The following is a 25,456-nucleotide window of genomic DNA, read 5'->3' on the forward strand; positions in this document are numbered from 1 at the left end:
ATCTTAAGGAAGCGCTAAAAGTTAAAACAAAGAACATACTAAATGGAATTTTGTTTTATCAAATGAAAAGGGTTTCTTTTGTACAGTTAGCCACATTTTTTCTTGACAGGTGATTCCAACATATCTAGTCTCTCTCTGGAGAGCTGACTAGCAGTGTTTAAAGTGTGGTGACCCTGGACTGCTCTTCTTCACAATGGTTATTCAGAGAGATATAGATGTGACTAAAGATTTTTGTCCATCTAGCTGGCCAATCAGAATGTCGTAAAGAACAATAGCAATGTTAGAATTAAATTTGTGTTATCTCCTCTTGCCAGGTACCTTTCTCACATATCTTGCTTTTAGACTGAATGTCCCACAGTATGAAAGAGTCATAGGACTCATACTACAGCAAGTCAACAAAAGGATTTAAAAAAATATGGACACTGCTATTACGATTTTATGGTACATACTGTATATTCCCTGATTCCTTATTCATTTCCAACAAGTTAAAAAAACTTTACATAGCAGCTGATGAACAAGTAATAATTAATACCTAGCACTTATATTGCACATTTCATCCACACATGCAGCCTCAGATATTTAAATAAAACCTGCCATAGAAAATATATGAAGCGAGAGTTCCTCCTCCTGTTCCACTCTACTTTAACTACTGCAATGTGGCTGCCTCCAGATCCCAAACTTGCCTCCAACAGTGGAGAGAAAGTTCTTCCCCAGTATCTCTATCCCCAACACCAGCTTGGATTTTTTACCCATCAGCTCCTTAGTCCCCTGAAACAGGATCTCTTCTAACTGCTGGCACTGTTCTAGTTCTCCACTTCTCAGTACTTCCCTGCAGCATCAAGGCCTCTTTACTTTAAGGCTAATGTTGAGAGCTGGCATCCGAATCCTATCATGAACACAGTTCAACTTCCATTTAAACATTAGTGTTTTGGTTTTAAAGAAGCTGTATGAAGCCTGATGGTTTTGTATCACATGGGAGCAGGTGCATGTTGGGGAGGAGTTTAGTTCATATGGATTCATGCCCCCCTGTGCTTGAGCGAACCTGAAAACTCAAAGAAACACACCTGAACCCACCAACTTTCCTATGGTTTCAAATTAAATCATAATCCCCTCCCCAGAATCCAGGATGTTCATTTGACAGTTGGAGCTGATCTGCTTGAACTGTGTGTCATCCTCAGGGAGCCTATCAACAAACTCTGGCTGTATTTTGAATTTGTGTTGGACGATTTGCACAGCACTATTTGAAAAGACACAAGATTTTCTCATAATTATATCTGACTCACTGCTTATGAGTAGTCCTGGAAAACTTGGAAGGAAAATATATTTCCTTACTGAATTTTTCCATCATATACACGCTATACATTGTTACTGCAGGGATACTTATGAGCATAAGGGTTGGTATTGAATTTTTTTTAATTAGAAAATTAAGTTCTAGTCTTGGGGAGTATAAATTGCCTGGACTTTGCAAATGGATAAGTTAATGAGAATTTGACTGAAAATTTAATGTAACTTCAGTGGGAGCAGAATTTGGCTGGAGCATCTCACTAACTTCTATGTAAATTATTCAACAATTGTTCGAGTGTCTCTTGTCAAGGATTATGGGGCTGATCCTGTAAAGACTCTTCTTTGCTTACTCCCATGGGAACTCTGTACACACAGAGCATTTGTAGGATTGGTCCTTGAATTGTTTGTCAATATTTGACATCAGTGGAAGTTGTAAGTACTCAGCATGTCTCAGGATCACATCTAGACAAATTGGAGTATTGGGCCAAAAGAAATCTGATGAGGTTCAGAAAGGACAAGTGCAGCGTCCTGCACTTACGACGGAAGAATCCCATGCACCGCTACAGGCTGGGGACCGACTGGCTAAGCAGCAGTTCTGCAGAAAAGGACCTGGGGATTACAGTGGACAAGAAGCTGGATGAGAGTCGACAGTGTGCCCTCATTGCCAAGAAGGCCAATGGCATATTGGGCTGTATTAGTAGGAGCATTGCAAACAGATCAAGGTAAGTGATTATTCCCCTCTATTCGACACTGGTGAGGCCACACCTAGAGTACTGAGTCCTGTTTTGGTCCCCCCACTACCGAAGGGATGTGGAAAAATTGGAAAGAGTCCAGCGGAGGGCAACGAAAATGATTAGGGGGCTGGGGCACATGATTTGTGAGGAGACGCTGAGGGAACTGGGGTTATTTAGTTTGCAGAAGAGAAGAGTGAGGGGGGATTTGATAGCAGCCTTCAACTACCTGAAGGGGGGGTTCCAAAGAGGATGGAGCTAGGCTGTTCTCAATGGTGGCAGATGACAGAACAAGAAGTAATGGTCTCAAGTTGCAGTGTGGGAGGTCTAGGTTGGATATTAGGAAAAACTAATTCACTAGAAGGGTGGTGAAGCACTGGAATGAGTTACCTAGGGAGGAGGTGGAATCTCCATCCTTAGAGGTTTTTAAGGCACTGCTTGACAAAGCCTTGGCTGGGATAATTTAGTTGGTGTTGGTCCTGCTTTGAGCAGGGGGTTGGACTAGATGACCTCCTGAGTTCTCTTCCAACCCTAATATTCTATGATTAGAGGACAGAAATGAGCCAGTCAAAGTACATCCTAAACTTGCTAACAGTGTTAAAAATCCAACCAAATACTTCGACAGCTGTTGCCACTGATTTAGCTCAGTGTGAGGCATGTTTCGGTAGAACCCCAAATATGTGCAACAGTAAAAGTGCCAAACCCTCTTTAATAACTTATTTACCTTGTAAAAAATATAGTGACACTCTGCTTTGAGAGGAAATCAGATTCAAAGGCAAATCCTAATGACCAGAAATAATGACTAGGTTAATGCATAGAGAGAGTTCAAAAAAGAACTAGATAAGTTCATGGAGGATAGGTGCATCAATGGCTATTAGCCAGGATAGGTAAGGGTGGTGTCCCTAGCCTCTGTTTGCCAGAAGCTGGGAATGGGCGACAGGGGATGGATCACTTGATGATTACCTGTTCTGTTCATTCCCTCTGGCGCACCTGGCACTGGCCACTGTCGGAAGACAGGGTACTGGGCTAGATGGACCTTTGGTCTGACCCATTATGTCCGTTCTTATGTTCTTACGAAATTATATTTTATGATTCTACCCTATGGGTATTTTCCCTTTTTATTTAAAAGTATCAGTACATTAGAATTTGCTGATTTGCTGTGGATATTACACAAGCTTCAATTTTTTATTTATTTATTTTTTTTTTTTTAAAAAAGCACATTTCTGAAAACTAAAAAAACCCCAGTCAATTATGCCTTGGACTTATCCAGCCTAAATCAACTGCTGGAATTGTTTCTCTGGCACCAATACAATACATGCTTGCCACACAGGAGAGTGAAAGGCAAGGGAGATGAATGAACTAGAGGTAGGGTAATATAGATGTCAGAGAGTCCAGGGATGAGGAGGGTGCAGTACAACACAGGCCAAACAGAAAGCCTGAACAAGCTTTAGCTGTGTGGATAGAAATAAATGATCAGACCGCAAAAATGTTACAGAGGCAGAATGGGAAAACCTAGACACAGTTAGGAAAAAGGAGGCATTGAATGACTTCCAGATTATCAGCTTGAAGATGATCTGGGAGGAAAACTAAGGAGAGTGGGAAAGGAAAAGAAGTGGAATCAGGAGAAGATGGTGTCATGGAAGGGCAAGATTTTGAGAAGTCAGGTATTGTCAATCAGTGTCAAATGCAGCCAGGGGGTCAAGGAGGATGAAGGAGCAGAGGACTTGAAATTTAGCCAGTAAAAAGTCGCTGGAGACCTTGGACAGAATAGTGTCAGTGGAGTGGAGAGGACAGAAACCAGATTGGAGGTGATCCAGCATGAAATTAGTGTAGAGGAACTCAAAGCAGTGCTTGTGAACAGCACATTCAGTGGGTACTATATCAACCAACAATGGAATTGTAACTCAGAATTTAATACAAACCTGAAAATTAGTATTGCCAGCTTTCAAATTGCACAGAACTCCGAGCACCCTTGCCCCGCCCCTGCCTTGAGGCCCTGTCCTGCCCCTTCTCTGAGGCCCCATCCCTGCTCACTCTATCGCCCCTCCCTCTGTCGCTCGCTCTCACCCACCCTCACTCGCTCACTCATTTTCACTGTGCTGGGGCAAAGGGTTGGGGTGCGGGCTCCGGCTGGGGCCAGAAATGCAGAGGTCAGGATGCAGTTCCTGGCCAATGGGAGCTGCAGAGCCGGCGCTCAGGGTGGGGGCATCACGCGGAGCCTCCCTGGCCGCCCTTGCAGGGAAATGTCACCCTTCCTGGTAGCTGTGCGGAGCCAGGTAGGGAGCCTGCCAGCCCTGCCAACTGGACTTTTAACAGCCCAGTCAGCATTGCTGACTGGAGCCACCAGGGTCCCTTTTCAACTGCGTGTTACAGTCAAAACCGGACACCTGGCAACCCTACTGGAAATATATGGAAGAAAATAATGGGAAAATAATGGCTCTGTCAGCTTTCCTAATACAGTACATATCTGTACCATATAAATAACTTACCTTCAAATACATTATTTTTAACTCTGAAACCCTTCCCTCCCCCAAAGATCACATGCTAATTCTGCGTCACTTTTATCTGTGTGCCTCTGGCTGCCAACTCCACATGAATCTTTGTTAGTTTCACACCAAGATGTGATAGAAAGTCAGCAACAGTAGGGCTAAAGAATAGTAGCTGTGCAACCATATGATAAAAAATACCTGGGAAGTTAATTTTACAGAATCCCATAAAAGTTGTCCAACCCAGCCCAAAAACCTGCCGACTAACTTTTTATTATTTGAAATGCTGAAAAAGGCTGCGTTTTAACCAGTTAGAATAATAAAAGCTATTAGGCAGTTTTGAGGGTTGGGGAACTTTTATGGTTTTCTGCACTGACTGGACTGTACCAATCTTGCAGGGACTGCTATGGAGTGGGGAATACGTTCCCACTGAAGTTCCAGAAACTCCCCTCCACAGAATGGCATTTACAGCAGTCTCGGAATAGACTATACATTCAGAGTAGTAGAATGCTGATTTTCCCACAGGGATGCTGAAGAAAAATCATGATTTTAATAAAGGCCTGCCTTAGCTTCTGTACTACATTCACAGCACCAACTAAAACTGAAAAGACACAGTTGCATAAACAGCACATGGATGCTGGAGTGCACACCATCCCCCATAGTTTCCTCATGATGCTGGTGACCTATAATAGATAAGAAGCACAGGAAGTCTGTCTCTTCTCTCAGTGGAACTTTTGGTTCACTGATGATTCATCTAAGGACCATTCAACTCTTGGCCTCATCACAAAATGGTTTATCAATGTGGCTGGGCCCGAACCAATGGGGTCAACCCCAAGCATCTCCATTGTAGACTGACCTAAAGAGTAGCACAGCTATAAGAAGAAAAAGCCAGAAAACAACTGCTCCTACATTCTGTCTTTCTCCCTCATATTTAGAATATGTGCAAATATAAACACAATTAGCTAGAGAGAAAAGCCCTAGGAGTGATCCTATATTTCATCTCCATGTCTTCTAAAATAACGATTTTCCCCAAGGAAAAAGAAAAATCACAATTTTAAGGCAAGACAGCAGCTCTATTACCATTCTTTGTTTAAATTGTCATTATAAACCTTAAAAGAAATCATTAGGTTGAATACTCTATGAGAGAACTTTTTTAACCATAACACTCAGATTAGTCAGATGCCATAAGAATATTTTCAAAGGAAACCACCTTGTAGGCCGTAGCATGTCATACAAGAGCAGGCTACAAAAAGTGCTATCAATACCTGCTTGGACCACTATCCACCTGATAGAGTGGACAATGATAGCAGATGTTTATAAAATGAGAAAAAGCCCTTATCTCCTTTTGAGAGAGTCAAAAGGAAATAAACCTCCCTTAGCACTGTTGATGTCAACCAACTACACAGAGGAGCAGTTCAAAGACCTAAAATGCAACAAAATATTCCACTCCTCCCGCAACATATCTCATAGTATCTAATGCTTTTAGGTTTAATGGGGAATGAGTAAACTACAGTAGCCAACTTTGCTGAAAGATAACTAATGCTCTATGAAGTAACATCCCATAACAGATATTTGGACACAACTTTCATAACCTTACCACCAAATGGCGACCTCACTGACTTACCTTTAAAGGAACGAGCTGCCCTGTCTGTACATTAATAGATCAAGAGAGTTCACCTTGTTTATATGAAGAAAGAGATAAACTGTGACTGAGATCCAAATACCTTTGCTGGCATAAACCATCTAGACCTTTTTCAAATCTGAGACTAAAGACTGGGAAGCCATTTACCAAAGCCCTGGGTTTTCTCTGAGTCCCCTTAAATCAGCCAAGCTGTCAGTTAGAGATTTTGATGAAGCCCTATGAAGCTGACCAAATGGGAGGGAGCTCAATTACTACTTCTATACCTCCCACTGAACCTGCAGTCAGCACGAGTGATTTCATAGTCCACCTGGCCCATGAAGTTGTCTAGAAGGTGATTGTACTTGAGGACATGGATTCTCTCCTTATGGTCTCTCCATACTCAAGTGGCAATGCACCACATTCCTCACTGTACACTTAAAATGGTGGGTACATTTACACACCAGGGCTCACAGGTGGACCACTGAAAACTTCGCCTTCCTTTGGCTACCAGGAAAAGAGAACTTTTAAATTCGATAAGATTCTCCTGAGTTACACAACAGATTGTTTACTTTTTTGGGAGGCGTTTTGCTTTGACATCTTCTGAATGTCTTTCTACAATGACAAGTTGTTCCAATCAGGAAGTGTCAGATCCCAGGGTTGGCAGAGATGCTGGCTTTCCTGAAATGCAAATAAGGTCAGCTGTCATCTCAACAGTTCTGCCATCTCTAGCACACAAGGAAGCCTTGTCATCTGTTTCCATTTGGGGTAGGAAGAGAAACTGGAGTCTTGCTGCTAACAGAAGTTGTCTGGAAAAGACCATTTAAGCTTTCCCATACAGCATATCAATATGGGTATTAACCCATACACCAGTCTAGATAGCTGTCTGGAAAAGCTGGCTCTGTATCCAAAAGGATCCCTAGATATACGATCTTGACATCTGCAGCCTATACAAGATCTTCGCAGTGTCTGTTCTGAGTCAAATTGTTTTAAGTGATGGCCAAGTGAATGATCCTTCCTGCTTGCCCCGAGGGACCTGCAATGGTTTTGGGACATTCTTGAACAAGAATTTGGCCCTGTGGATACTGAAAGAACTTCAGCTGCTCATTAATGAAGTTCACATTGAAAAGTTTCACATTAGTCACAGAACCACAGTCCAGATTGGGGCATTTTGAGCAGAAACACAGGAGGGCTGAATCCTGGCTATCTGCAGATACCTGAGTCTGCAGATCGGCAGACTCAGTTACCTGGCAGCCCACTTTCAAATGGATCAGAACCTTGCACAATGACCAGATTCTAAGGAATGGTCTGCCGCCTCAGAGACCCTAATCTAAAGACAAGTCACAACCACAAATTTGTTCAGACAAGAGCCCATGGTGCTATCAGTGTTTTGTCCTCCCTAGACACAGCAAATGAGGAAAATAGGGTCAAGTGAAGGTATCACCATAGTGTCGACCAGCAAAGCAGCATAATGGTTTCACCCATCAGCATGCAGTTTTATCTAAGGCTTGTGGAATGTGAAATCTAGTTAGGGGAATACCTCTATTTGAGGCAATGGGGAGAACCACACCACATGCTTAGGGTACGTGAGGGTAAAGGAGTGGAACAATGATCTTTGTTCTTTGGGATTTCTTTTATCCCCTTAAGGGCAATGCATTGGAGGGAGGGGCTCAGAGATTTAAAGGAGGAATGATCATGAGACCAGATAAGACTTAAATATAGCAATCTGAGTCAGAGGGCTCAGAAAATGGATCATCCACATTTTTGGAGAGGAATGAATGGTTACAGGTAGGCCACTGCCTTGAACAGCTCAAGTAATACCAGCAACATTTCCCTCCTGTTTATAAAAAAAAAAAATCTGTAAGCCATTTTTGTAAATGGTGCTGTGGAGTTGTCATGCTCACTCCCCAAGCCTAACACGTGTTTTGGAGGATGTATCTGCCAACAGGATAGATCAAGGCATCTATCTTAAGGTTACTATATTCTTCCCTCCTGTCAAGCACCAAAAGGAGAGGGAGAGTTCCTATGCAGCTTAGTTTTTATGGAGTGGCCATTCACGAGAAACGGAGCATCTGAGAAGAGACTGGAGAGGGGTGCTTAGTGTACGTGCTATTTATGCAAAATGTGTCTTCTAAGTTCTTATTGTTAAAAAAAAAAAAAAGGGCAAGAACATCTTACCTTCTAATCCTGATTTAACTGGATAGCCACATCAGATAAAAACTGTTGGTCCAATCTGTTTTGCACAATATCTATATTCCTACTATTGATTTCACCAAATTCTTACTCCCCAGAGCCTCCTGCCTATTCTCTCAGGGCCTTCAATTGTGTCTGACTCATCTAAATTAGAGCCTGTACGGGGCCTGCCACCGCCATAAATGGATGCACCAATAGCTGTTTTGACTGCTTCCTGAAACAAAGTGCAACTTTCTTCACCTGAAATGTATTGCAATCCCCGCCACACCTTCAGGTCCTACAGCCAAAAGTAGGCATAAGCATACTTCTACATACTGGGCAATTTAGAGCAGCCAAGACTAAGTGATTTGTTTAGGCTATAGATTATTAAAACTTCAATGCACCTCGATGCATGCAACTTATTTGAGTGCAGCCAGTCATTTAAACCTGCCAGGGTCGTCAAGACAACTAGCTCAGACATAGGTGAGAGGTTTATTGCAGGAGTGGGTGGATGAGATGCTGCATTGTGCAGGAGGTCAGACTAGATGATCATAATGGTCCCTTCTGACCTTAATATCTTTGAGTCTATGAGTCTAGATTTCAGTCACCCTTGCAACTGAAAAAGAGGGTGGACAAGAGGAAGTTTGAGCATCAGTTCAGATAGCACAAAGGACTGACTAAAAGTAAGAAAAGTATATAAGCATGCCTTGTTGCACACACACAATTTGCAATGAAGCTAAGAGTTCTCTGATCATAACTGCAACTTATTATCAAGGTCTACCAAAGGCACTTCAATGATCACAATAATTCTGACAGCCATCTGAAAGCCTGAAATTGGTTTAAAGACTATTGGAAAAGGCAGTAAAGTACTGGAGTTATTAATTGAGCAGAGCAGGATCATTTTAAATTTTCCTCACAGGACACACCCAGCCATGCTGGAACAATTTGTATAGTGGAGGTGAAGAAAGCCATTGAAACTGTAAACCCTGTACATGATGGAAATCACTTCAAACCAGAGGGTGCTTCTGCACCCCCAGTACCCCTAGTTCCATCACCTATGGACACACCATTAGCCAAAAGGCCAATCTAGGAACCAAAGTTGCACAGGCTGATTACCTGCTCCTTTACCCATTCATTTGAAGGGGCTGCTGTTATGTGTTGTACCCACTATATAGGATCTGTCCCCTTAAGCAATCAGAAGTAAATTTACCATAGCTGCCACAATGCTATCAGAAAAAATTGTCTGCTAAGGTTGATAAATTGGTCAATTATATGCCTCCTTGACTTTTATTCTTCTTGTGTAAATGTTTTCATCCTTACATTACCAATACCTGTTACAAGATGATGTGTGCATTGCCAAAACAACTGTTTAAATTATCAGGAGATCCTTAATTGAGCTAAATGGAATTACAGTTGGCTTATTAAAAAAGGATTCTAAAAACAAAGCTGTAGAAAATAAAAATAAAAGAAAATAAAGATTACTCACAAGTACTCTTTGAAAATGTTGTCTATGCATATTTAAATTTTTGTGATCTGCACCTTTCCTGCCCCTAGCACCAGTGGGCTACAAGAATCTTCCAGAAAAGCAGTGCCCCATTGTGCAGCCAACGATATATAGAAGGGCCATGCAGTCCCCTGCCATCTCAGTTCCTTGTACTACATCCCAAAGTCCTACGTGAGCGTAGAACTCTGAGGCAACACTCTCAAAGAACTATAGTCACTAGTTTCTTTTCTAGGGGGAACGCTGCATATTCCCACTTGTGGGAGTCTAAAGAACAGTACAATTCCAATGGTGTAATGTAGTGACGCCTGAAGATCAGGACTCCATTGTGCTAGATGCTGCACAAATGAGACAAAGATATGGTCCCAGCCTACAAGTGGAAGACAGATCTAGGTTTCAGGATGAATTGTCAAATTAGTGGCTGGGCAGATGCAGAAGATGACCTGAATGCTGAAAAAGAACTTCATCTCTGAAATGAACTTCCTTCTACCCTATCTCCTCAGTTGCTGGTGAATCTAGAACTCCTGGAAAGTGTCCGTACTGACTCTGGAATCTGAAAGAAGAGGAAATAATGCTCTTCTGCTTCTAAATATAATGAATCAGTCCCAGAGATTTGGCAATATATCTGGTTTCTTTTATCTTTCAAAAAAATCATCTGTTTTAGAATGGAGAAGACCCTCTCCTTTTAAGGGGAGAATTTCTACCTTGGCCTCGCTCCAGCTGAAAGACTAGATGATTTAAGCCAGCGAGATCTTTGAAGAGTGACACCTGAGCAAACACACTTGAGGAGGTTTCAAAAACATTGTAAAATGTTCATCAAACAAGTGTAGAAACCATTTGACCCTGTTAGATTAATGCCCTTCACTACTTACCCCTGCCCCTCAAAGAGATGGTCACGAAGAGAAACATCCAGATCCATAAGTACTGGTATCTAGCCAAGATGGGCTGATAATCAACAACTTGAATTCCCAGAGTAAGTGAGGAGTATATCTTCGTACTAAGAAGTCATTCTTTTGAGCCTCTTTCTCAGATGACATAGTACTTTACAGCCCTTCGAGATGGATGGGTGAGTGAAGAAAGCTAAAGAAGGACCTGGTATAAGTGATCGCTCTTCTTGATGAGCACAGATGCCAGAGTCAACCAGATATCCCAAGCAGGGTTTTACATGCCTTCATTAATGGGAAGAGTAATCGTCACCTTTTCCTTAGTCTCCAAGACATTAAAGAAACAATGTGTCTTCTCCTGAACCATAGTAGAGTCGAGTTCCAAATAATCTCTCTTTTGAACTATCAGTTCCTGAAACAGGTTGTAGTCATCAGGAAATGACACTGATGACGAAATGATATTATCAAGAGGAGAAATGGATGATGCTGCAGCTTCCTTATCTGTAGGGAAAGACTGGTCAATATCACATGCCAGGTCCTCTCCATCTGGTCTGGAAAAGATATCATGAACATTGGCCAGAGAGGGAAACAGAACAAGATTTATAATCAGTTGCAGGAATGAAGCAAGTGGTTATTATAAGCTAACTCTTTTAGGAGAGGCAGAAGAGGAAAACTGGAAAGCAGATTTCTCCTTACCCCCACTGTATTCAGAGAGGTTCTTGTCAGTATCAATATCAACCAAAGAGTAAGCTGGGGGCAAAGAAAAGAAGCCTGCAACGTGTTAGCCCAATGGACAAGGGTAGCCTCTCAACAGAAGTTCCTAGTTGATCCAGAGGAAAAACAAGAACCCCTGAAATCTAAAGCCCCCCTTGTCCTGTGAGCTGTCCAGATGAACCTTAAAGTTCATCTTAGTTGGCATTGTGCCTGACCCAGAAAGCTCCCAAAACAGAGGTATCACTTTATATTCTGTTTAGGCTCACAGACTTCTCTAACCTAGGTCAGCTGGCATGGCTGTCTAGCTGTGGATAGCTGGAATGCTGAGTGCTCCAACCACACCCTCCTCTCTACCCTTTCCATCCCTGACACACCCCCCACACTGGGCTGTAGAAGGATAGAAAAATAAAAGAGTTATGGTGGCTCTCGACCCTCTGGGAACTCCAATACCATCCCCAGCTAGGAACGCACAAACAGCTTCCACTGCTGTTGCATCATCTTAGCAATGCAAAAGGAGCAGAGTGAGCCTGTGAATCTGGCCCATAGATGACAATGCTGTTAGTTTTAAGTTGTAATTTAAAAATAAAGTTAATTTGAATTCAGTGGAATTATATTATTCAAATATTTAAAGTTTAAAAGTAGCTATAGAGCGTATGTTGTAATTAATTGTTTCCTTTTTATAAAAAAACACCACAGTTTTCTATAGTAATGGTTCAAAACACTAAATCTTACTAGTGCTACTATAGTATTTGGAGTTATTGCTAGAAACTAGCTTTGTAATGGTTGTTCAAGTGATTAGTCTAATAAAACAACCAAGGAAATCAATTAAAAAACCTTGTTACCATAGTATTTAGGCTGAGATAAACAAAACAAGCTCAAGCTGCTACAGTGGCCTTAGTTATCCCTATTGTGCTCACGTCCTCTATCAAAGGGTCACAAAGTAAAAGGTGATCTCATATACCATATGCACTGCAATACTCAAGCATAACAGGTGACATCAAGACAGCATGGCAGCTCTAACAGAGATGTTTGTTTTTAATTGGTTTCAGAGTAACAGCCGTGTTAGTCTGTATTCGTAAAAAGAAAAAAGAAAAGGAGTACTTGTGGCACCTTAGAGACTAACCAGTTTATTTGAGCATGAGCTTTCGTGAGCTACAGCTCACTTCATCGGATGCATAGCATATCGTGGAAACTGCAGAAGACATTATATACACACAGAGACCATGAAACAAAATTTCCTCCCACCCCACTCTCCTGCTGGTAACAGCTTATCTAAAGTGATCATCAAGGAAGGCCATTTCCAGCACAAATCCAGGTTCTCTCACCCTTCCCCCCCCCCCCCACAGACACACATACAAACTCACTCTCCTGCTGGTAATAGCCCATCCCTCTTTGAAACCTCTCTTTATAATGCGCATGATAATCAAGGTGGGTCATTTCCAGCACTAATCCAGGTTTTCTCACCCCCCCCCCCCCACACACACACACCCCTCCAAAAACCACACACACAAACTCACTCTCCTGCTGGCAATAGCTCATCTTACAATGTGCACAGCAATAATCCAAGTTTAACCAGAACGTCTTGGGGGGGGGGGGGGGTTTGTAGGAAAAAAACAAGGGGAGATAGGCTACCTTGCATAATGACTTAGCCACTCCCAGTCTCTATCTCCCCTTGTTTTTTTCCTACAAACCCCCCCCCCCCCCCCCAAGACGTTCTGGTTAAACTTGGATTATTGCTGTGCACATTGTAAGATGAGCTATTGCCAGCAGGAGAGTGAGTTTGTGTGTGTGGTTTTTGGAGGGGTGTGTGTGTGGGGGGGGGGGTGGTGAGAAAACCTGGATTAGTGCTGGAAATGACCCACCTTGATTATCATGCGCATTATAAAGAGAGGTTTCAAAGAGGGATGGGCTATTACCAGCAGGAGAGTGAGTTTGTATGTGTGTCTGTGGGGGGGGGGGGGGGAGGGTGAGAATACCTGGATTTGTGCCGGAAATGGCCTTCCTTGATGATCACTTTAGATAAGCTGTTAGCAGCAGGACAGTGGGGTGGGAGGAAGTTTTGTTTCATGGTCTCTGTGTATATATAATGTCTTCTGCAGTTTCCACGATATGCTATGCATCCGATGAAGTGAGCTGTAGCTCACGAAAGCTCATGCTCAAATAAACTGGTTAGTCTCTAAGGTGCCACAAGTACTCCTTTTCTTTTTTCTTTTTAATTGGTTTGTGTTTCATTTTGCTAATTTAATTTCTACTGCTATATCTCTCGTAAATAATATGAAGCTGATTTACCATTTAAAATATTTACTTTTGTTCTCTCTCCTGCTCACTCATGGTACTTTAAGTCTGGTAGCATTCCCATGGGTTCAGAGACAATGGTTTCAGGTTGTGCTGTTCCTGCCTCTTGATGGTGAAATTACTCCTATATGCTATAAATGTCACAGAAATCTAGCTCACTGTAATTTGACTTTGCTGTTTCCTAAAGTCAGATTAGAACATGGTAAATTATGTTCTTTGTGTTTTTAATTTTTCCCACACAGTGAAGGCATTCTGGTACGTATCTATGGGAAATTTCAAGAAGAGTTTTTTTTGTTGTGCTGTGTTTTCTACCAAAGACAGCTGCTTTCTGTGCCCCTGAGAGGATTGCGGGGGTTAACAAGCAGAGCCAAACAAGAGAGGATTAGGAAGCTACCCATAGTTATAGGCTAAAACAGTGAAGCAGTCCTCTCCATGTAGAATAGGCATTGCTCACTCTTCGACATGCTGTTTAAGACACTGCCCCAGCTTTCGACCCTTGACAGAGTTCAGAGGTCATATAATCAACATTCTAGGACTGAATAAAAGACCTTCTTTTCTCAAACCTTGTTTTATTTTAAAGAGAATCTAGATTTCATTCCAACTTGCTGATACAGGAAAATAAAGTCTTGTAATTACCCAGAGAACAGGTACTGCATAAAAAACAGCAACGCATTTCTCCATCCTGCCCTAACAACGCATCTAAACTCTGACCTGGAGGGAACCACATCAAGGAGCGAGGGAAGTTTCCTCTTCATGCCCAGTCTTTGGCTTCTCTGCTGAGACAGTCAACAAGTGCGCCAAGTGTGATCTTTTAAAAAATATATATGCACACTTCTCCTTTAGGAACGCTACTGAGTTTACCAACTCATTTCATACAGGCCGCTAAACTGCCTTCAAATACAATGATTTCAAGAGTCTGATTCACAGTTTTTGCAAAGGCCCTTTTACACCAGTTTAAAGGGACATTAAAAGTGGACAGAAGATGCCCCCTCAGAACAGCCCCTGTGCAGAGGGTTTCCCTTCTCAGTGTAGAAATGGCAAAAGGGTTCTACGTTAGTTTTCAGAAAAAGGGATGAATCAGAGTATGCTTAGAATGCACTGGTTCTGGGCCCATGGGAAGCAGAGTATAAATTAGAACAGCCCTAAGGTTGCTCTACCTTACACTGGTGACTGGTAAGGGACCCAGAATATGAGAAATGCCAGGGTAGAAGAAGTTACATTACAAGTAGAATGTGTAGTACAGTAGAACCTCAGAGTTAAGAACTGATCGGTCGACCACATACCTAATTTGGAATAGGAGGTGCACAATCAGGCGGCAGCAGAGACCCTCCCAAAAAAGAAAAAGCAAATACAGTACAGTACTGTGTTAAATGTAAGTTACTAAAAAAAATAAAGGGAAATTTTAAAAAAAGGATTTGACAAGGTAAGGAAACTGTTTCTGTGCTTGTTTCATTTAAATTAAGATGGTTAAAAGCAGCATTTTTCTTCTGCATAATACAGTTTCAAAGCTGTATTAAGTCACTGTTCAGTTGTAAACTTTTAAGAACAACCATAACATTTTGTTCAGCGTTACAAACATTTCAGAGTTACAAACAACCTCCATTCCCAAGGTGTTTGTAACTCTGAAGTTCTACAGTAAGTGGTAAATGTTCTTGTAAGTTGGCAGGCTGATCCACCAGCAAGAAGAGTGAAATAGTGACCCAAACAACTGCACTGGTGCACTGTTCCAGTTCCTTTGATCTGGGCTTTTCTTTGTTAACGCAGAAACATAGATTCAGAATAGCTCAAAGCAACCCAGTCTCAAAGTCTTGTCTTGCCTTTGTCTCCAGGGCTTTGCCATCCTTATACCCCTTCCTCCAGGGCTAGGGCCCTACTCAGCTGAGGCTTCCCTTCACCTGGCTCCTGCTCCCTACAGGTGTCTCCATCCCAGGCCTCCTGACTGACAAGTGTGAAGATCCCTCTCCCAGCTCCTTCCTTGACCTTGAATTTGCTCCCCTGCTTCAGATATAGGGAATGGGAGCCTATGTGCAAGTTCCAGTGTTTTGTCTGGCTTTTGAATTACAGGCAGAACATTTCACATCTAGGTCACTATTTCAAAGGCAGAACTGGCAACTAGTGACTGATTCTTACTCTTTTTCTGCACTTGGGACAGGGACGGAGAGAGCAAAGGAAAAGAGAATTTGGTTTCCTCACAGGTCTTGTAAACAGTTTGTCCTAACACCTAACTTCTCTTCTTGTGCTTTTGCCTGCTACATAAGCTAGTCTTCATCAGTTCTACCCACTCTCCCATTCCATTTGTGCTGCCAAAGTGCTGGAACAAAAGGAGAAAAGGCCCTGCTTCATGAAGTCTGCTTTTTCCTCTTCTCTGTTTCTCAGTCTGGAGTATTAAAATTCAACCTGTCCTGCAGAAAAGGAGTGGGTATTTTGTTTATTTTAACCAGGGAGTCTATTATTCAATCAAATCTTGTATTCTATTCTAAATATTGTATGCACAGCAGGAAATCCTCTGTAGGATAGGAATAACTTTAAGGGCCAGGACTGCACCTCTGAGTTGACTGAGATTGGAATTAAGCACCCAAAAAACTTTAGTGTCTTGACCCAAGAGGAAGTCAGACTGTTCATGCTGACACAGATACATCTGGAAAAGAAAAACTGCCTCTTGGGAGCACAACACTTACTGCATTTAACTATGACCCTCAGTCAATCTGTGAAAAGAAAGCTCCTAAAGGACATATTCTTATCACAGATCTCTGGCTGTGTATCACTGAACATTTTGTAAAATCAGCTACACTGCAATGTATGTGTGTAGATCCAGTAGCTGATTTTACAAGATACTCAGCAACATGTACCCATGTATCTAAGATCAGAATCAAGCCTAAGTTTTATTATTTTAATTTATGAAACTATTTTCTAGTGGAAGAAATTCCCTCTAAAAGTAGGCTTTAGGGAATGATAATATTCACCTACCTGGGACTTTTTGCTTCAGCAACTAGACATGTACTTTACTTTCATGCCATAAAAATGTAATTTACAAACTTAGCATGAAAATACAAGACTTGCTTGTAGGAGAAAAAAATAAAAGAGAAAACCCTCAAACTGGAGTTCATCATGTACTGTTAGCTACTTTGAAGTCTAGGCTTTTGCAAACATTTTCTTATAAAATATATCGGTAGATCTTTCAGCCTCCTTACATCATGAAGTGTTTTTTACACTTACACCTAAATGGTATTCATTACAGTACTACACCTGGCAAACTAGGCAACAGAAAATGGTACAACAGAAACATCATTATTTACAAAATACACTCAACTAAAATATAACTGTGAAGGGATTCTAGGAGTAAGCCAAATTACCTCTTCATAGACATCTGAACTGATGTCTAGATCTTGATTTCTTTCAATAGGGGTAAAACAAAAATAGTCTCATATATGGTGCTTCATGACAAATCACATGGCTTATGAAACCTCATGCTAAAAAACCTTTTAACTTCCAAAAAGTTCTCTTTTGTAGGTCACGCTCTCATTATCTTGTTCTGGGATCTGGTCTGATTAAATTATAGGAAATTACTAATACTTCATTCTGAACAGACCAGCTCCTCTTGGGCTGTTCGGTTTTATTTATTTCCTTAATTCCCTCCATCCCTACCTTCTTACATATGAAAAAGAAAGAAGAAAATCACTGTTCTGCAAAAGGTGAGGTTAAATTAATTTTCTCATATATTTAAAAGAATGCATTCTGTTCTGATGTCTCCATACCCCAACCCTCCACACCACTCCACCACAGTGGTTCCTTCTGTTGGGGCTGTAAAAAGTTGCATTTGTACTTTACGCTAATTTGCATCCCCACCCTGTCCCAAATTTCATTCAAAAGATCCTAAAATTGTACATGGCTCAGTGAGCTCCAAAGCTGGCTCTTGGGCAGTCTAATTTATGCTCTGGCAACATGATTTATTAATGTTTTGTACTATCGCACAACACTAAGACACATACTACCATTGTCTGACTTTTGACAAGTGTCCCAGTGTAATGCTGAGAAATTATTTTTAAAAATACAATCATAAGAGGTTGATTCTTTTTCTTTTTGTGGTATCTAATTTATTTGGACATACTTTATTTATGTGATCTTTCTTCCTCAAGGAAAACAATGGGAGGGACCAAACAAGATCAATGTTTTTTTTAGGTGGAGCAATGCAGACAACACTGTATGCATCTCACATTGCTCTTTAGGTAAAAGATGCACTACAATACCACAAGGTTAACTACGATGATAGCAATGAAATTATTAACCCAAATTCACTAAGAATAATAATTTTCCCTACATGTATTCTCTTGTCAGCAATGAGCTATACCATGACCCCCGCCGTGGCAAGAGGTTAAAAATAATAAATAGAAACTATGTTAAAAGCTTCTCCATGTACATGTGATGTCTGCTAGTAAGTTAATAAATACTATTAAAAGAGAGAGACTCCTGTTGCTGATAAAAGCCCTTTTCACTGGCAGCTCTAGATTCCTGCACGAAGGCAAAAGACTGTTGTGATGTATGGGGAGCCTTTTGAAAGTCCCATCCATAATGCCTACTGTAGTCTCAAACTATCAAATCCCCAAACAAACAAAGAATAGAAAGAGGAAAAAGAAAGAAACTTTAAATAATATTGAATTTATCTAGCAACATTTTCTTTACGCTCTTTGTCAATAAATTACTACAACAAAAAATGAGATAACAAAAGGCTAAATGGAACACGCGGTAAATTAGGTGTAGAATATGAGTCAGTTGAAATTCAGTTTCAGAATAGTATAAGGCAGTGGTTCTCAAACTATTGTACTGGTGACCCCTTTCACATAGCAAGCCTCTGAGTGCGACCCCCCTTATAAATTAAAAACACTTGTTTATATATTTAACACCATTATAAATGCTGGAGGCTGACACCTCGTGACCCCCCCCCATGTAATAACCTCGCGACCCCCTGAGAGGTCCGGACCCCCAGTTTGAGAACCCTTCGTATAAGGGAATGTTCAGGACTGTATCCTAGGCATGATGACTGAACAGTTATGAGGCTCCTCCTAAAAATTCAACTATGCTGTTTGTACCAATATAGTGCCACAATTACATTTACTTAATTAGCAAAATAAATTCCACAGTTATATTGAAGTTTGTACTTGATTAAATACATTCCTCAGACAATAGCCATTTAACATTTAGGAGGACATTGTCCAGATCAGTCTTATAAATTTAGTTTGAACTCATATAATACCAGTCTACTAGTTTGCATTTTACACTTCTTGTAAGCCCTTGAAACTGAATTAAAGTCAAAGCAATAGTGACTGCTATAGTAAAGGTGACTTGAAAGTTGACATTCTAATCACCTGTTTCAAGCCTCACTACTTTCTGAAACTTTCACTTTTCAGACTGCCATGTTTCCACTTTCTGCCAGAAAGTGAATTTTTGTTGGAAAGTCCAAGAAAAAACAATTCAAAATGAGGGAAGGAAGAGAGGAAGTAAACAAGAAAATATTTTCTCCATTTTAAAACACACACCTACAACTTTTTCTTTTAATTATCTCTAAGCACTGAAGTAGCTATGCTATGGAAATATCCCTCATTGAGGAGACAGCCTTTGAGTGTTCCAGTTGAAACTGATTGATTTATGTGAGTTATGAGCATTTGAAAACCACACTCTCCACATGCATGGCAAGTTTTTAATAAAGGTAATATAGCTAGGTTTGTAAATTAAGAAAGAGTATGCTACACATGGCTGTGAAAAATTTAGTGAGGATGGGTAGCGACTGAGCCACGGGCTCCATAGCAATTTGTTAAACCTTAGCCTTATTAATTTGCACCTTTAAAAGTAGGAAAGAAGCATTCACTGTATTTTGTAAGGTGGGGAAGGGTAGGCATTCTGGCCGTGTCTAGCTAAAAACTTTAATTATGGAATTTCTTGTTCATAAAAAAAAAAAGCCACCAAAAATAGGCAATATTGTTTCTCAAAACAACATAATATACTTTTTATTCTACAACCTTAGAAACATACGGCTACCATCTTGCAATTATTTTCATTCTCCTATATTTACACTATTTTAATTGTTGTAATGGTCCAGTATAACTTTGATAAACTTTTTATACACTTTCTCTCTGAGGCATGTGTTTTAATAATTGAGGCCCCAACCTTGCAAATACTTGTAACTTTACACATGTAAGTGGTTTCAACTGTGGTCAGTTTCTGTAAGTACAGAATTGTGGCATTAGTCAGTAACCATGTATTATTCTGCTGCAATTTCTTTTTGATGGACAATACAGACTTCCTTAAATGCAATTCAAGGAATAAGACTGTTAACTAAGAAATAACTAGGGCGTAGGTCCTGAAAATACAGTACTTACATATGTGCTTAAATTTATGGACAAGACTAGTCCTATATGAAATCCTATTAAAGTCAACAGGACTATTTATATGAGAAAAGTTACACCTTTAAGTATACAAGGTATGTCAGCAAATTTTCACTATATTCTCTGTTATAGTGAACCTGTAGTATGCTGTGTAACAATGTTTTACTGTGTATTTTCATATAATTCACTTTAATACACTCTGTTTGGCCCATATGTCGTACATAGCAACCTTAGATACACAATATATGCATATTATATTGCATTTAAGAATTAGCAAGTTATTATGTAAATAAAGACTTTATCATAATGTAAATGCATAATGGATGGAAGAGTTAAGGTTGCAAGTACATTCTTAACTATTTCATTTCCAGACTTTAGTGCTTAACTATGCAACCTTAACATTCTCCTACTGCAGTTTCAGATTTGGGGATCTTTTTGAATGAAATATGTAAATACTGTTTATCTAGGAAACATATTGCTAAAATCAATTTGAACCTTAAAATCAAAATATATTTTACATTTAGTACACGTTAACACTAAAATGTCACAAAAGTCACTATTTCTAGCATTTGCACACTAATTGCAATGGACTCCCAAGACATTTTCTAACTCTGTAGGACCCTTTGAATGCATAACAGCATTTGAACAATTCTTACTGAATTACCTAATACATTATTTTCCAAGAATATCTTTTAATCCCAGTGCAATTTGTCTATAAAAATATAAATCCCACCAAGCAAAACTGACATTAGTTTAGAAAAATCTAGTGCATACAGCACACATCAGGAAAAAAACCCACTACTTAGCTCAAAAATTAGTGTAAAAACTCTGCAAATTAGGCCCTGAGTTTAAACACCCTAGCTTTGCACAGTACTTCAACAAAGGCAATTGCTCCTCAGTTCAGCAAATGTTACTTTACTAGAGCAGGGAGTCTGGGGGTGAGTGGGTAACAGCATGCAACTTGAGGGGTGAGGAAAAGCCAGTACATAAAACTGAGCATAATTAGTAGCGGTCTGTGCACATGAGAGGCACACCCCAAGTGAACTAAAATGGAGACTGAATTTCATCTCAGCCCTAGAGAAACAGAGGATAGTCGCACCAGGTCAGGGTCAAGGTCACCAGCAGGGCAGTCTGCAGCTGCCTGCAAAGCTATCTGATCTGCACACACAGAACTCAATTTCCAAATTCTGTCAATCCAGAAGAATTTTCTGCCCTCACCAGCCATCCCTCCCCTCCTCCCCCACCCACCCACAAAAGTTTAAAATTAAAATCTTGTTTTCTCAACCACTATTCTCAAAGTTGTTATTTTGTGGAAGTTTGATGTTCATGCCAACACCCAAATCATACATACAAAGGAGAGATTAGCCCCCCCTCCTCTCCTTTCCCTTATTAGAGATCAGTGAACTGGAGGAAAGCAGCAGTGGTGCAAACACAGACCACTGCACTTTCATGAACTCACTTGTGCAAGCTTCCTGAACTAGATAGATTTCTATATGGGGAATTCTCTGTGTGTGTGTGTGTGTTTCAGACTCAGATCCTCTAGCGGGCAGACGGTGAAAGGACTGTACAGGGGCAAATAAAACACACACACACACACACACACACCCCCAAGCCCTGTGAGTCGGCTCCAGCGGAAAGAAAGGGAGAGAGAAATATTTGTGGAGCTGCAAGTGCCATTTCTTCCCCCACCTCTGCGTTGGCTAATGTGCCAGGTTGACAGTGTCCGGGAGGTGGTAAAGGGCTAGGAGGGGAAGCGGTGCCTCAAACCCCTTCCCCGATAGCTAAAAATATATGGAGAGAGGTAATCGATCGCACTCTGTCTGCGGCGGAAAAAACACAGCACACCATATACCACAACCTTAACCCTCCCCCTCCCTGGTGAACTTCAGGTGACCGACCATGGCTTTGACACATAAGCAGTTCAGCTCTCACCAGACACTGAACCCTGGGGCACAGCGAGGAGGGGCTGCAGACAGGCACTGAACATATGTGCTGGAGACAGCAAAATGACCCCTAAATCTACCCCCCGCTCTCCTTAGACCGACCCTAACGCCACGCCGGGGCACGATATTTATAGGTTTTCTTTCCCCCTCTGCCTCGCTCGATAGCATCCGATCGCTTAATGGAAGGAGAGAGGAAGAAAAGTTAACTGTTTTGCAAAGAGGAAAAAATGGGGGAGGGGGCAGAAAAGGAGCCTGGGGAGCGGGCAGAAAAGGAGCCGGGGGAGCGTGAGCTCGGTGTCAATGCGTAGCCTGCAGGCTAGGAGGGCTGCGATGCACTTTAGTCCCGAGCTCTGCTTCTCAAGGCTGGGGCAGCAGTAGCGAAGCCTGAGTCTAGCCTGGCTCGCCTGACCCTTCATTTTATTGCGGCCAGGAGCAGCCCCCATGCTGCCTCCCGCTGCTGCCGCCGCCGCCGCCTCCCTTGCTCTGCAGGGACCTCGCATGCCACGATCTGCCCCCTGCCTCCCCCCCAGCGGCAGCCCCGGCTCCGTGTGTGTGGGTCCCCCACCCCTTATGCCCTCCTCGGCCGCTCCCCGCCTCGCCCTCCCCGGCTCCGGGGCCGACAAGCCCAGCCGCAACCTTTAGCCGGAGACGGACCTCTCGATTGATTCTGCACAAGACGCCAGCAGCCGCTTCCCCTCCAGTGCCACCCCCCTCCCCACCCCAATAAAAGAGCCCCCCGGCCGGCCCCCGGGAGAAACCCGCACTCCCGCACAAATGCACAATCAGCGGAGAGAAGAGGGGAGGGAAGGGGGGAGAGGGCGAAGGCTGCAAAGCAAGGGGGGAAAGGAGAGGGAGAGAGGAAAAATTAAAAGGGCACAAGGCTGTTCATCACCAACATGGCTGCCTTAGCTCAGACCTAAAAGAGGAATAACCCAGGCTGTGTCTTTGTCAGTTTCACCTCTGTAACCCTAAACTAATGCACAAAACAACGGAGGCGGCTGCAGAGGGGAAGGAGACAGGGAGAGAAGGAAGGAGAAAATGGCAAAAGAGGGGGCACTTACGTGAAGAGAGGCGCTTGGGCTGCTCCTGCTTCCTCCTGGGCATTTTCCCCCTTTTTTCACATTCTCCTCCTTGGTTTAATGGGAGATCAAATAAAACCAAAGGGGGGCAAAGGCAGGCACAAAGCGGGGGCCGGGGGCGGCTGGTAGCGGGGGGTTTCCTCTTCTGCTGGGGAATGGGATTGAAGCTGGTTTTCCTGGAGCCAACAAGAAGGGGGGTTTCTTTTGCTTCCCCCTTTTCTTTCTTTCGTCCCCCCCCGCTCCCCCTCCCCCGGTCGTGCACCTGGCTTGTCCCCGGTCGCAATATTCTTCAATGGGAATGGATCTAATCTGTGGGAGAGTGAGTGTGTGCTCTGTGCGGTGTCAATAAGGAGGGCTGGTGCGGCGGTGTCTATGGCTGCTCCCTGTGTGTCTCCAAGCCCCTAACTAACACTAATGCAGGGATCAAAGGGCAGCGGCGGCGGCGGCGGCAGCCGAGCTCCCAGCTCACACACAGGCTGGAAAGAGAGACAGACACACAGAGGCAGAGCAAAGAGGAAGGTGCCCCCAGGCTCCCAGGCTGTACTTTAGACACCGAATTGCAAGCGCTCCGTTTAGGAAGGGTTCACAAGGGGAGGATGCAATTCCTAAATTATTTGCCCAGTTGTCTTCGATCTGAAGGGGGGGCAGTTTATATGTCGATCGTTCACATTGCAATTCAGTCACGTTTCCTATAAAACCAAATAAAATAACTGATTATTTTTTAAAACAAATCTGATTAAAGGGGGGGGGGGAGGAAAAATTACCAGCTTTTAAAGAGAATTCTATGGGATGTTTGGAGAAAAAGAAACAGCTTGTGTAGTTAATTTCAATTTAAATTAATTGGGGAAAGGTGTGGATAACCTCTTTCCCCTCCCCCCTCTGAAAAATAAATTATTATATGGGGAAAAAACGAAAAGCGTGATGGATAAATAACTGCACTGATGCAATAATATAATACCAGGTTTTAAAAATCCCTAGTGCAGTTAAAATATGAAAAAATGCAGTCAGCATGCAAATCACAACTCCTTGACAAAAAGGGGAGGGGGGGATCAAGATTAGATCACCCCAATGGATGGTTTAACTGCTCCATAATGCTCGGACAGTGCACACAGCAATCTTGACTTCTGAAATTTACTTTTTTCCTGCTGTAAAGCAGGTATATGAAGCTTTATCCTGAAGCAATTCCAATGTGCATTAAGAACCCAGTATAGCAGTTTTCATTAACTGATACCTACTTTCATTACTTCACAAATCACACATCTTTCTTCAAAGAAAGACATGAGGAGGAGGAAAAAAATAGAAAAGGGACTAGGTCTCACTAAAGCACAAAAGGTAGTTGGTGAAAGAGAAGTGTTCTCTTTGTGACTTGCAGTCATTTGGATAAAAGTTCACTAAGAGGTTGTTAATGATTTAAACTCTAAAACCTGCTACTACAATTGAAGTAAAATGGTTTGAAGCACAGCTGTTTCATATAGCTCTCTCTTTGTGAAAGGAAACTTTGAACTTAGTAGAATGCATAATATAAATCATGAGTCAGAGGTAGTAAAAATTTAAAAAATGCATTATTCTGCTATGTATACCTTTTTGGATTTTTGCTTTTGACAATCTGACTCATCATTTTATCACATTACATTTTATCCTGCTAACTTCAAAATGCTCACATATTAGATAGGGTTAGATGGATACACAGCAATAGTGAGGCACACTACATCTTTGAAGCACAGTATACTCATTTATTACTTAATATAACAATCCTGTGGGGTAATTAAGTAATACCATTATACCCATTTTACAGCCGGAAGAACTAAGATACAGAAAGGTTAAAATACTTGCCCAAGGCCAAATCCTGTTAATGGCAGAGCAGGAGTGCCTCAGTTCTTAGGTCCTGAACTCAGTTCTCCAGACTGTGCTGTTTCCCTAAACATATTATATAAAATTAATAATGTGTACTAACAATGTCATAAAATACCCTTCGTTATAATCCACATCTTGGCAGGTGAGTCCTTCCTTAATATTAATGCCTAAATATGTGGGACTTTAGATACATACCTTTTGTTAAAATTAATAGAAGTGGTGCCCTTGTACTGTTTTTAAAATATACCCCATATGCAGCTCTTTTTGCACTGAACTACACAGGCTTTCTGACTAGGACTGATCTTCTGTCCAAATGTTCCCTGCAATGAAGGAGATCATAGAGCAGTGGATTCACATAGGGAGGGAGTGCTGGCTCTAGGATATTGTCACTGCTCAGGAGAGGATGGGGTGTGAGGACTGTTGCTTTCTGCAATATCACCTCTACCCCTCCCGCATGGATTTCTGGCACAAATTAACACAGACAGTGTCAGCATTAATTTACAATATGCCAATTT

The 25,456-nt window shown here is 41.8% G+C and overlaps 1 protein-coding gene across 1 annotated transcript in view; it reads right to left on the minus strand.

Annotated features, from left to right (window-relative positions):
• Window positions 1-23,197, minus strand: part of ZNF827 (zinc finger protein 827) — a 137,263-nt gene extending 114,066 nt beyond the window's left edge. The window contains exon 1 of the mRNA XM_074950947.1: window positions 23,070-23,197. Within this exon, the coding sequence (XP_074807048.1) occupies window positions 23,070-23,112 (43 nt within the window). The 5' untranslated portion in view covers window positions 23,113-23,197. The remainder of the gene's footprint in view (window positions 1-23,069) is intronic.
• Between the last annotated feature and the right edge of the window lie 2,259 nt (window positions 23,198-25,456).

Source organism: Natator depressus, chromosome 4 (genome assembly GCF_965152275.1).
Source record: "Natator depressus isolate rNatDep1 chromosome 4, rNatDep2.hap1, whole genome shotgun sequence".
Classification (NCBI taxonomy): Eukaryota; Metazoa; Chordata; order Testudines; family Cheloniidae; genus Natator; species Natator depressus.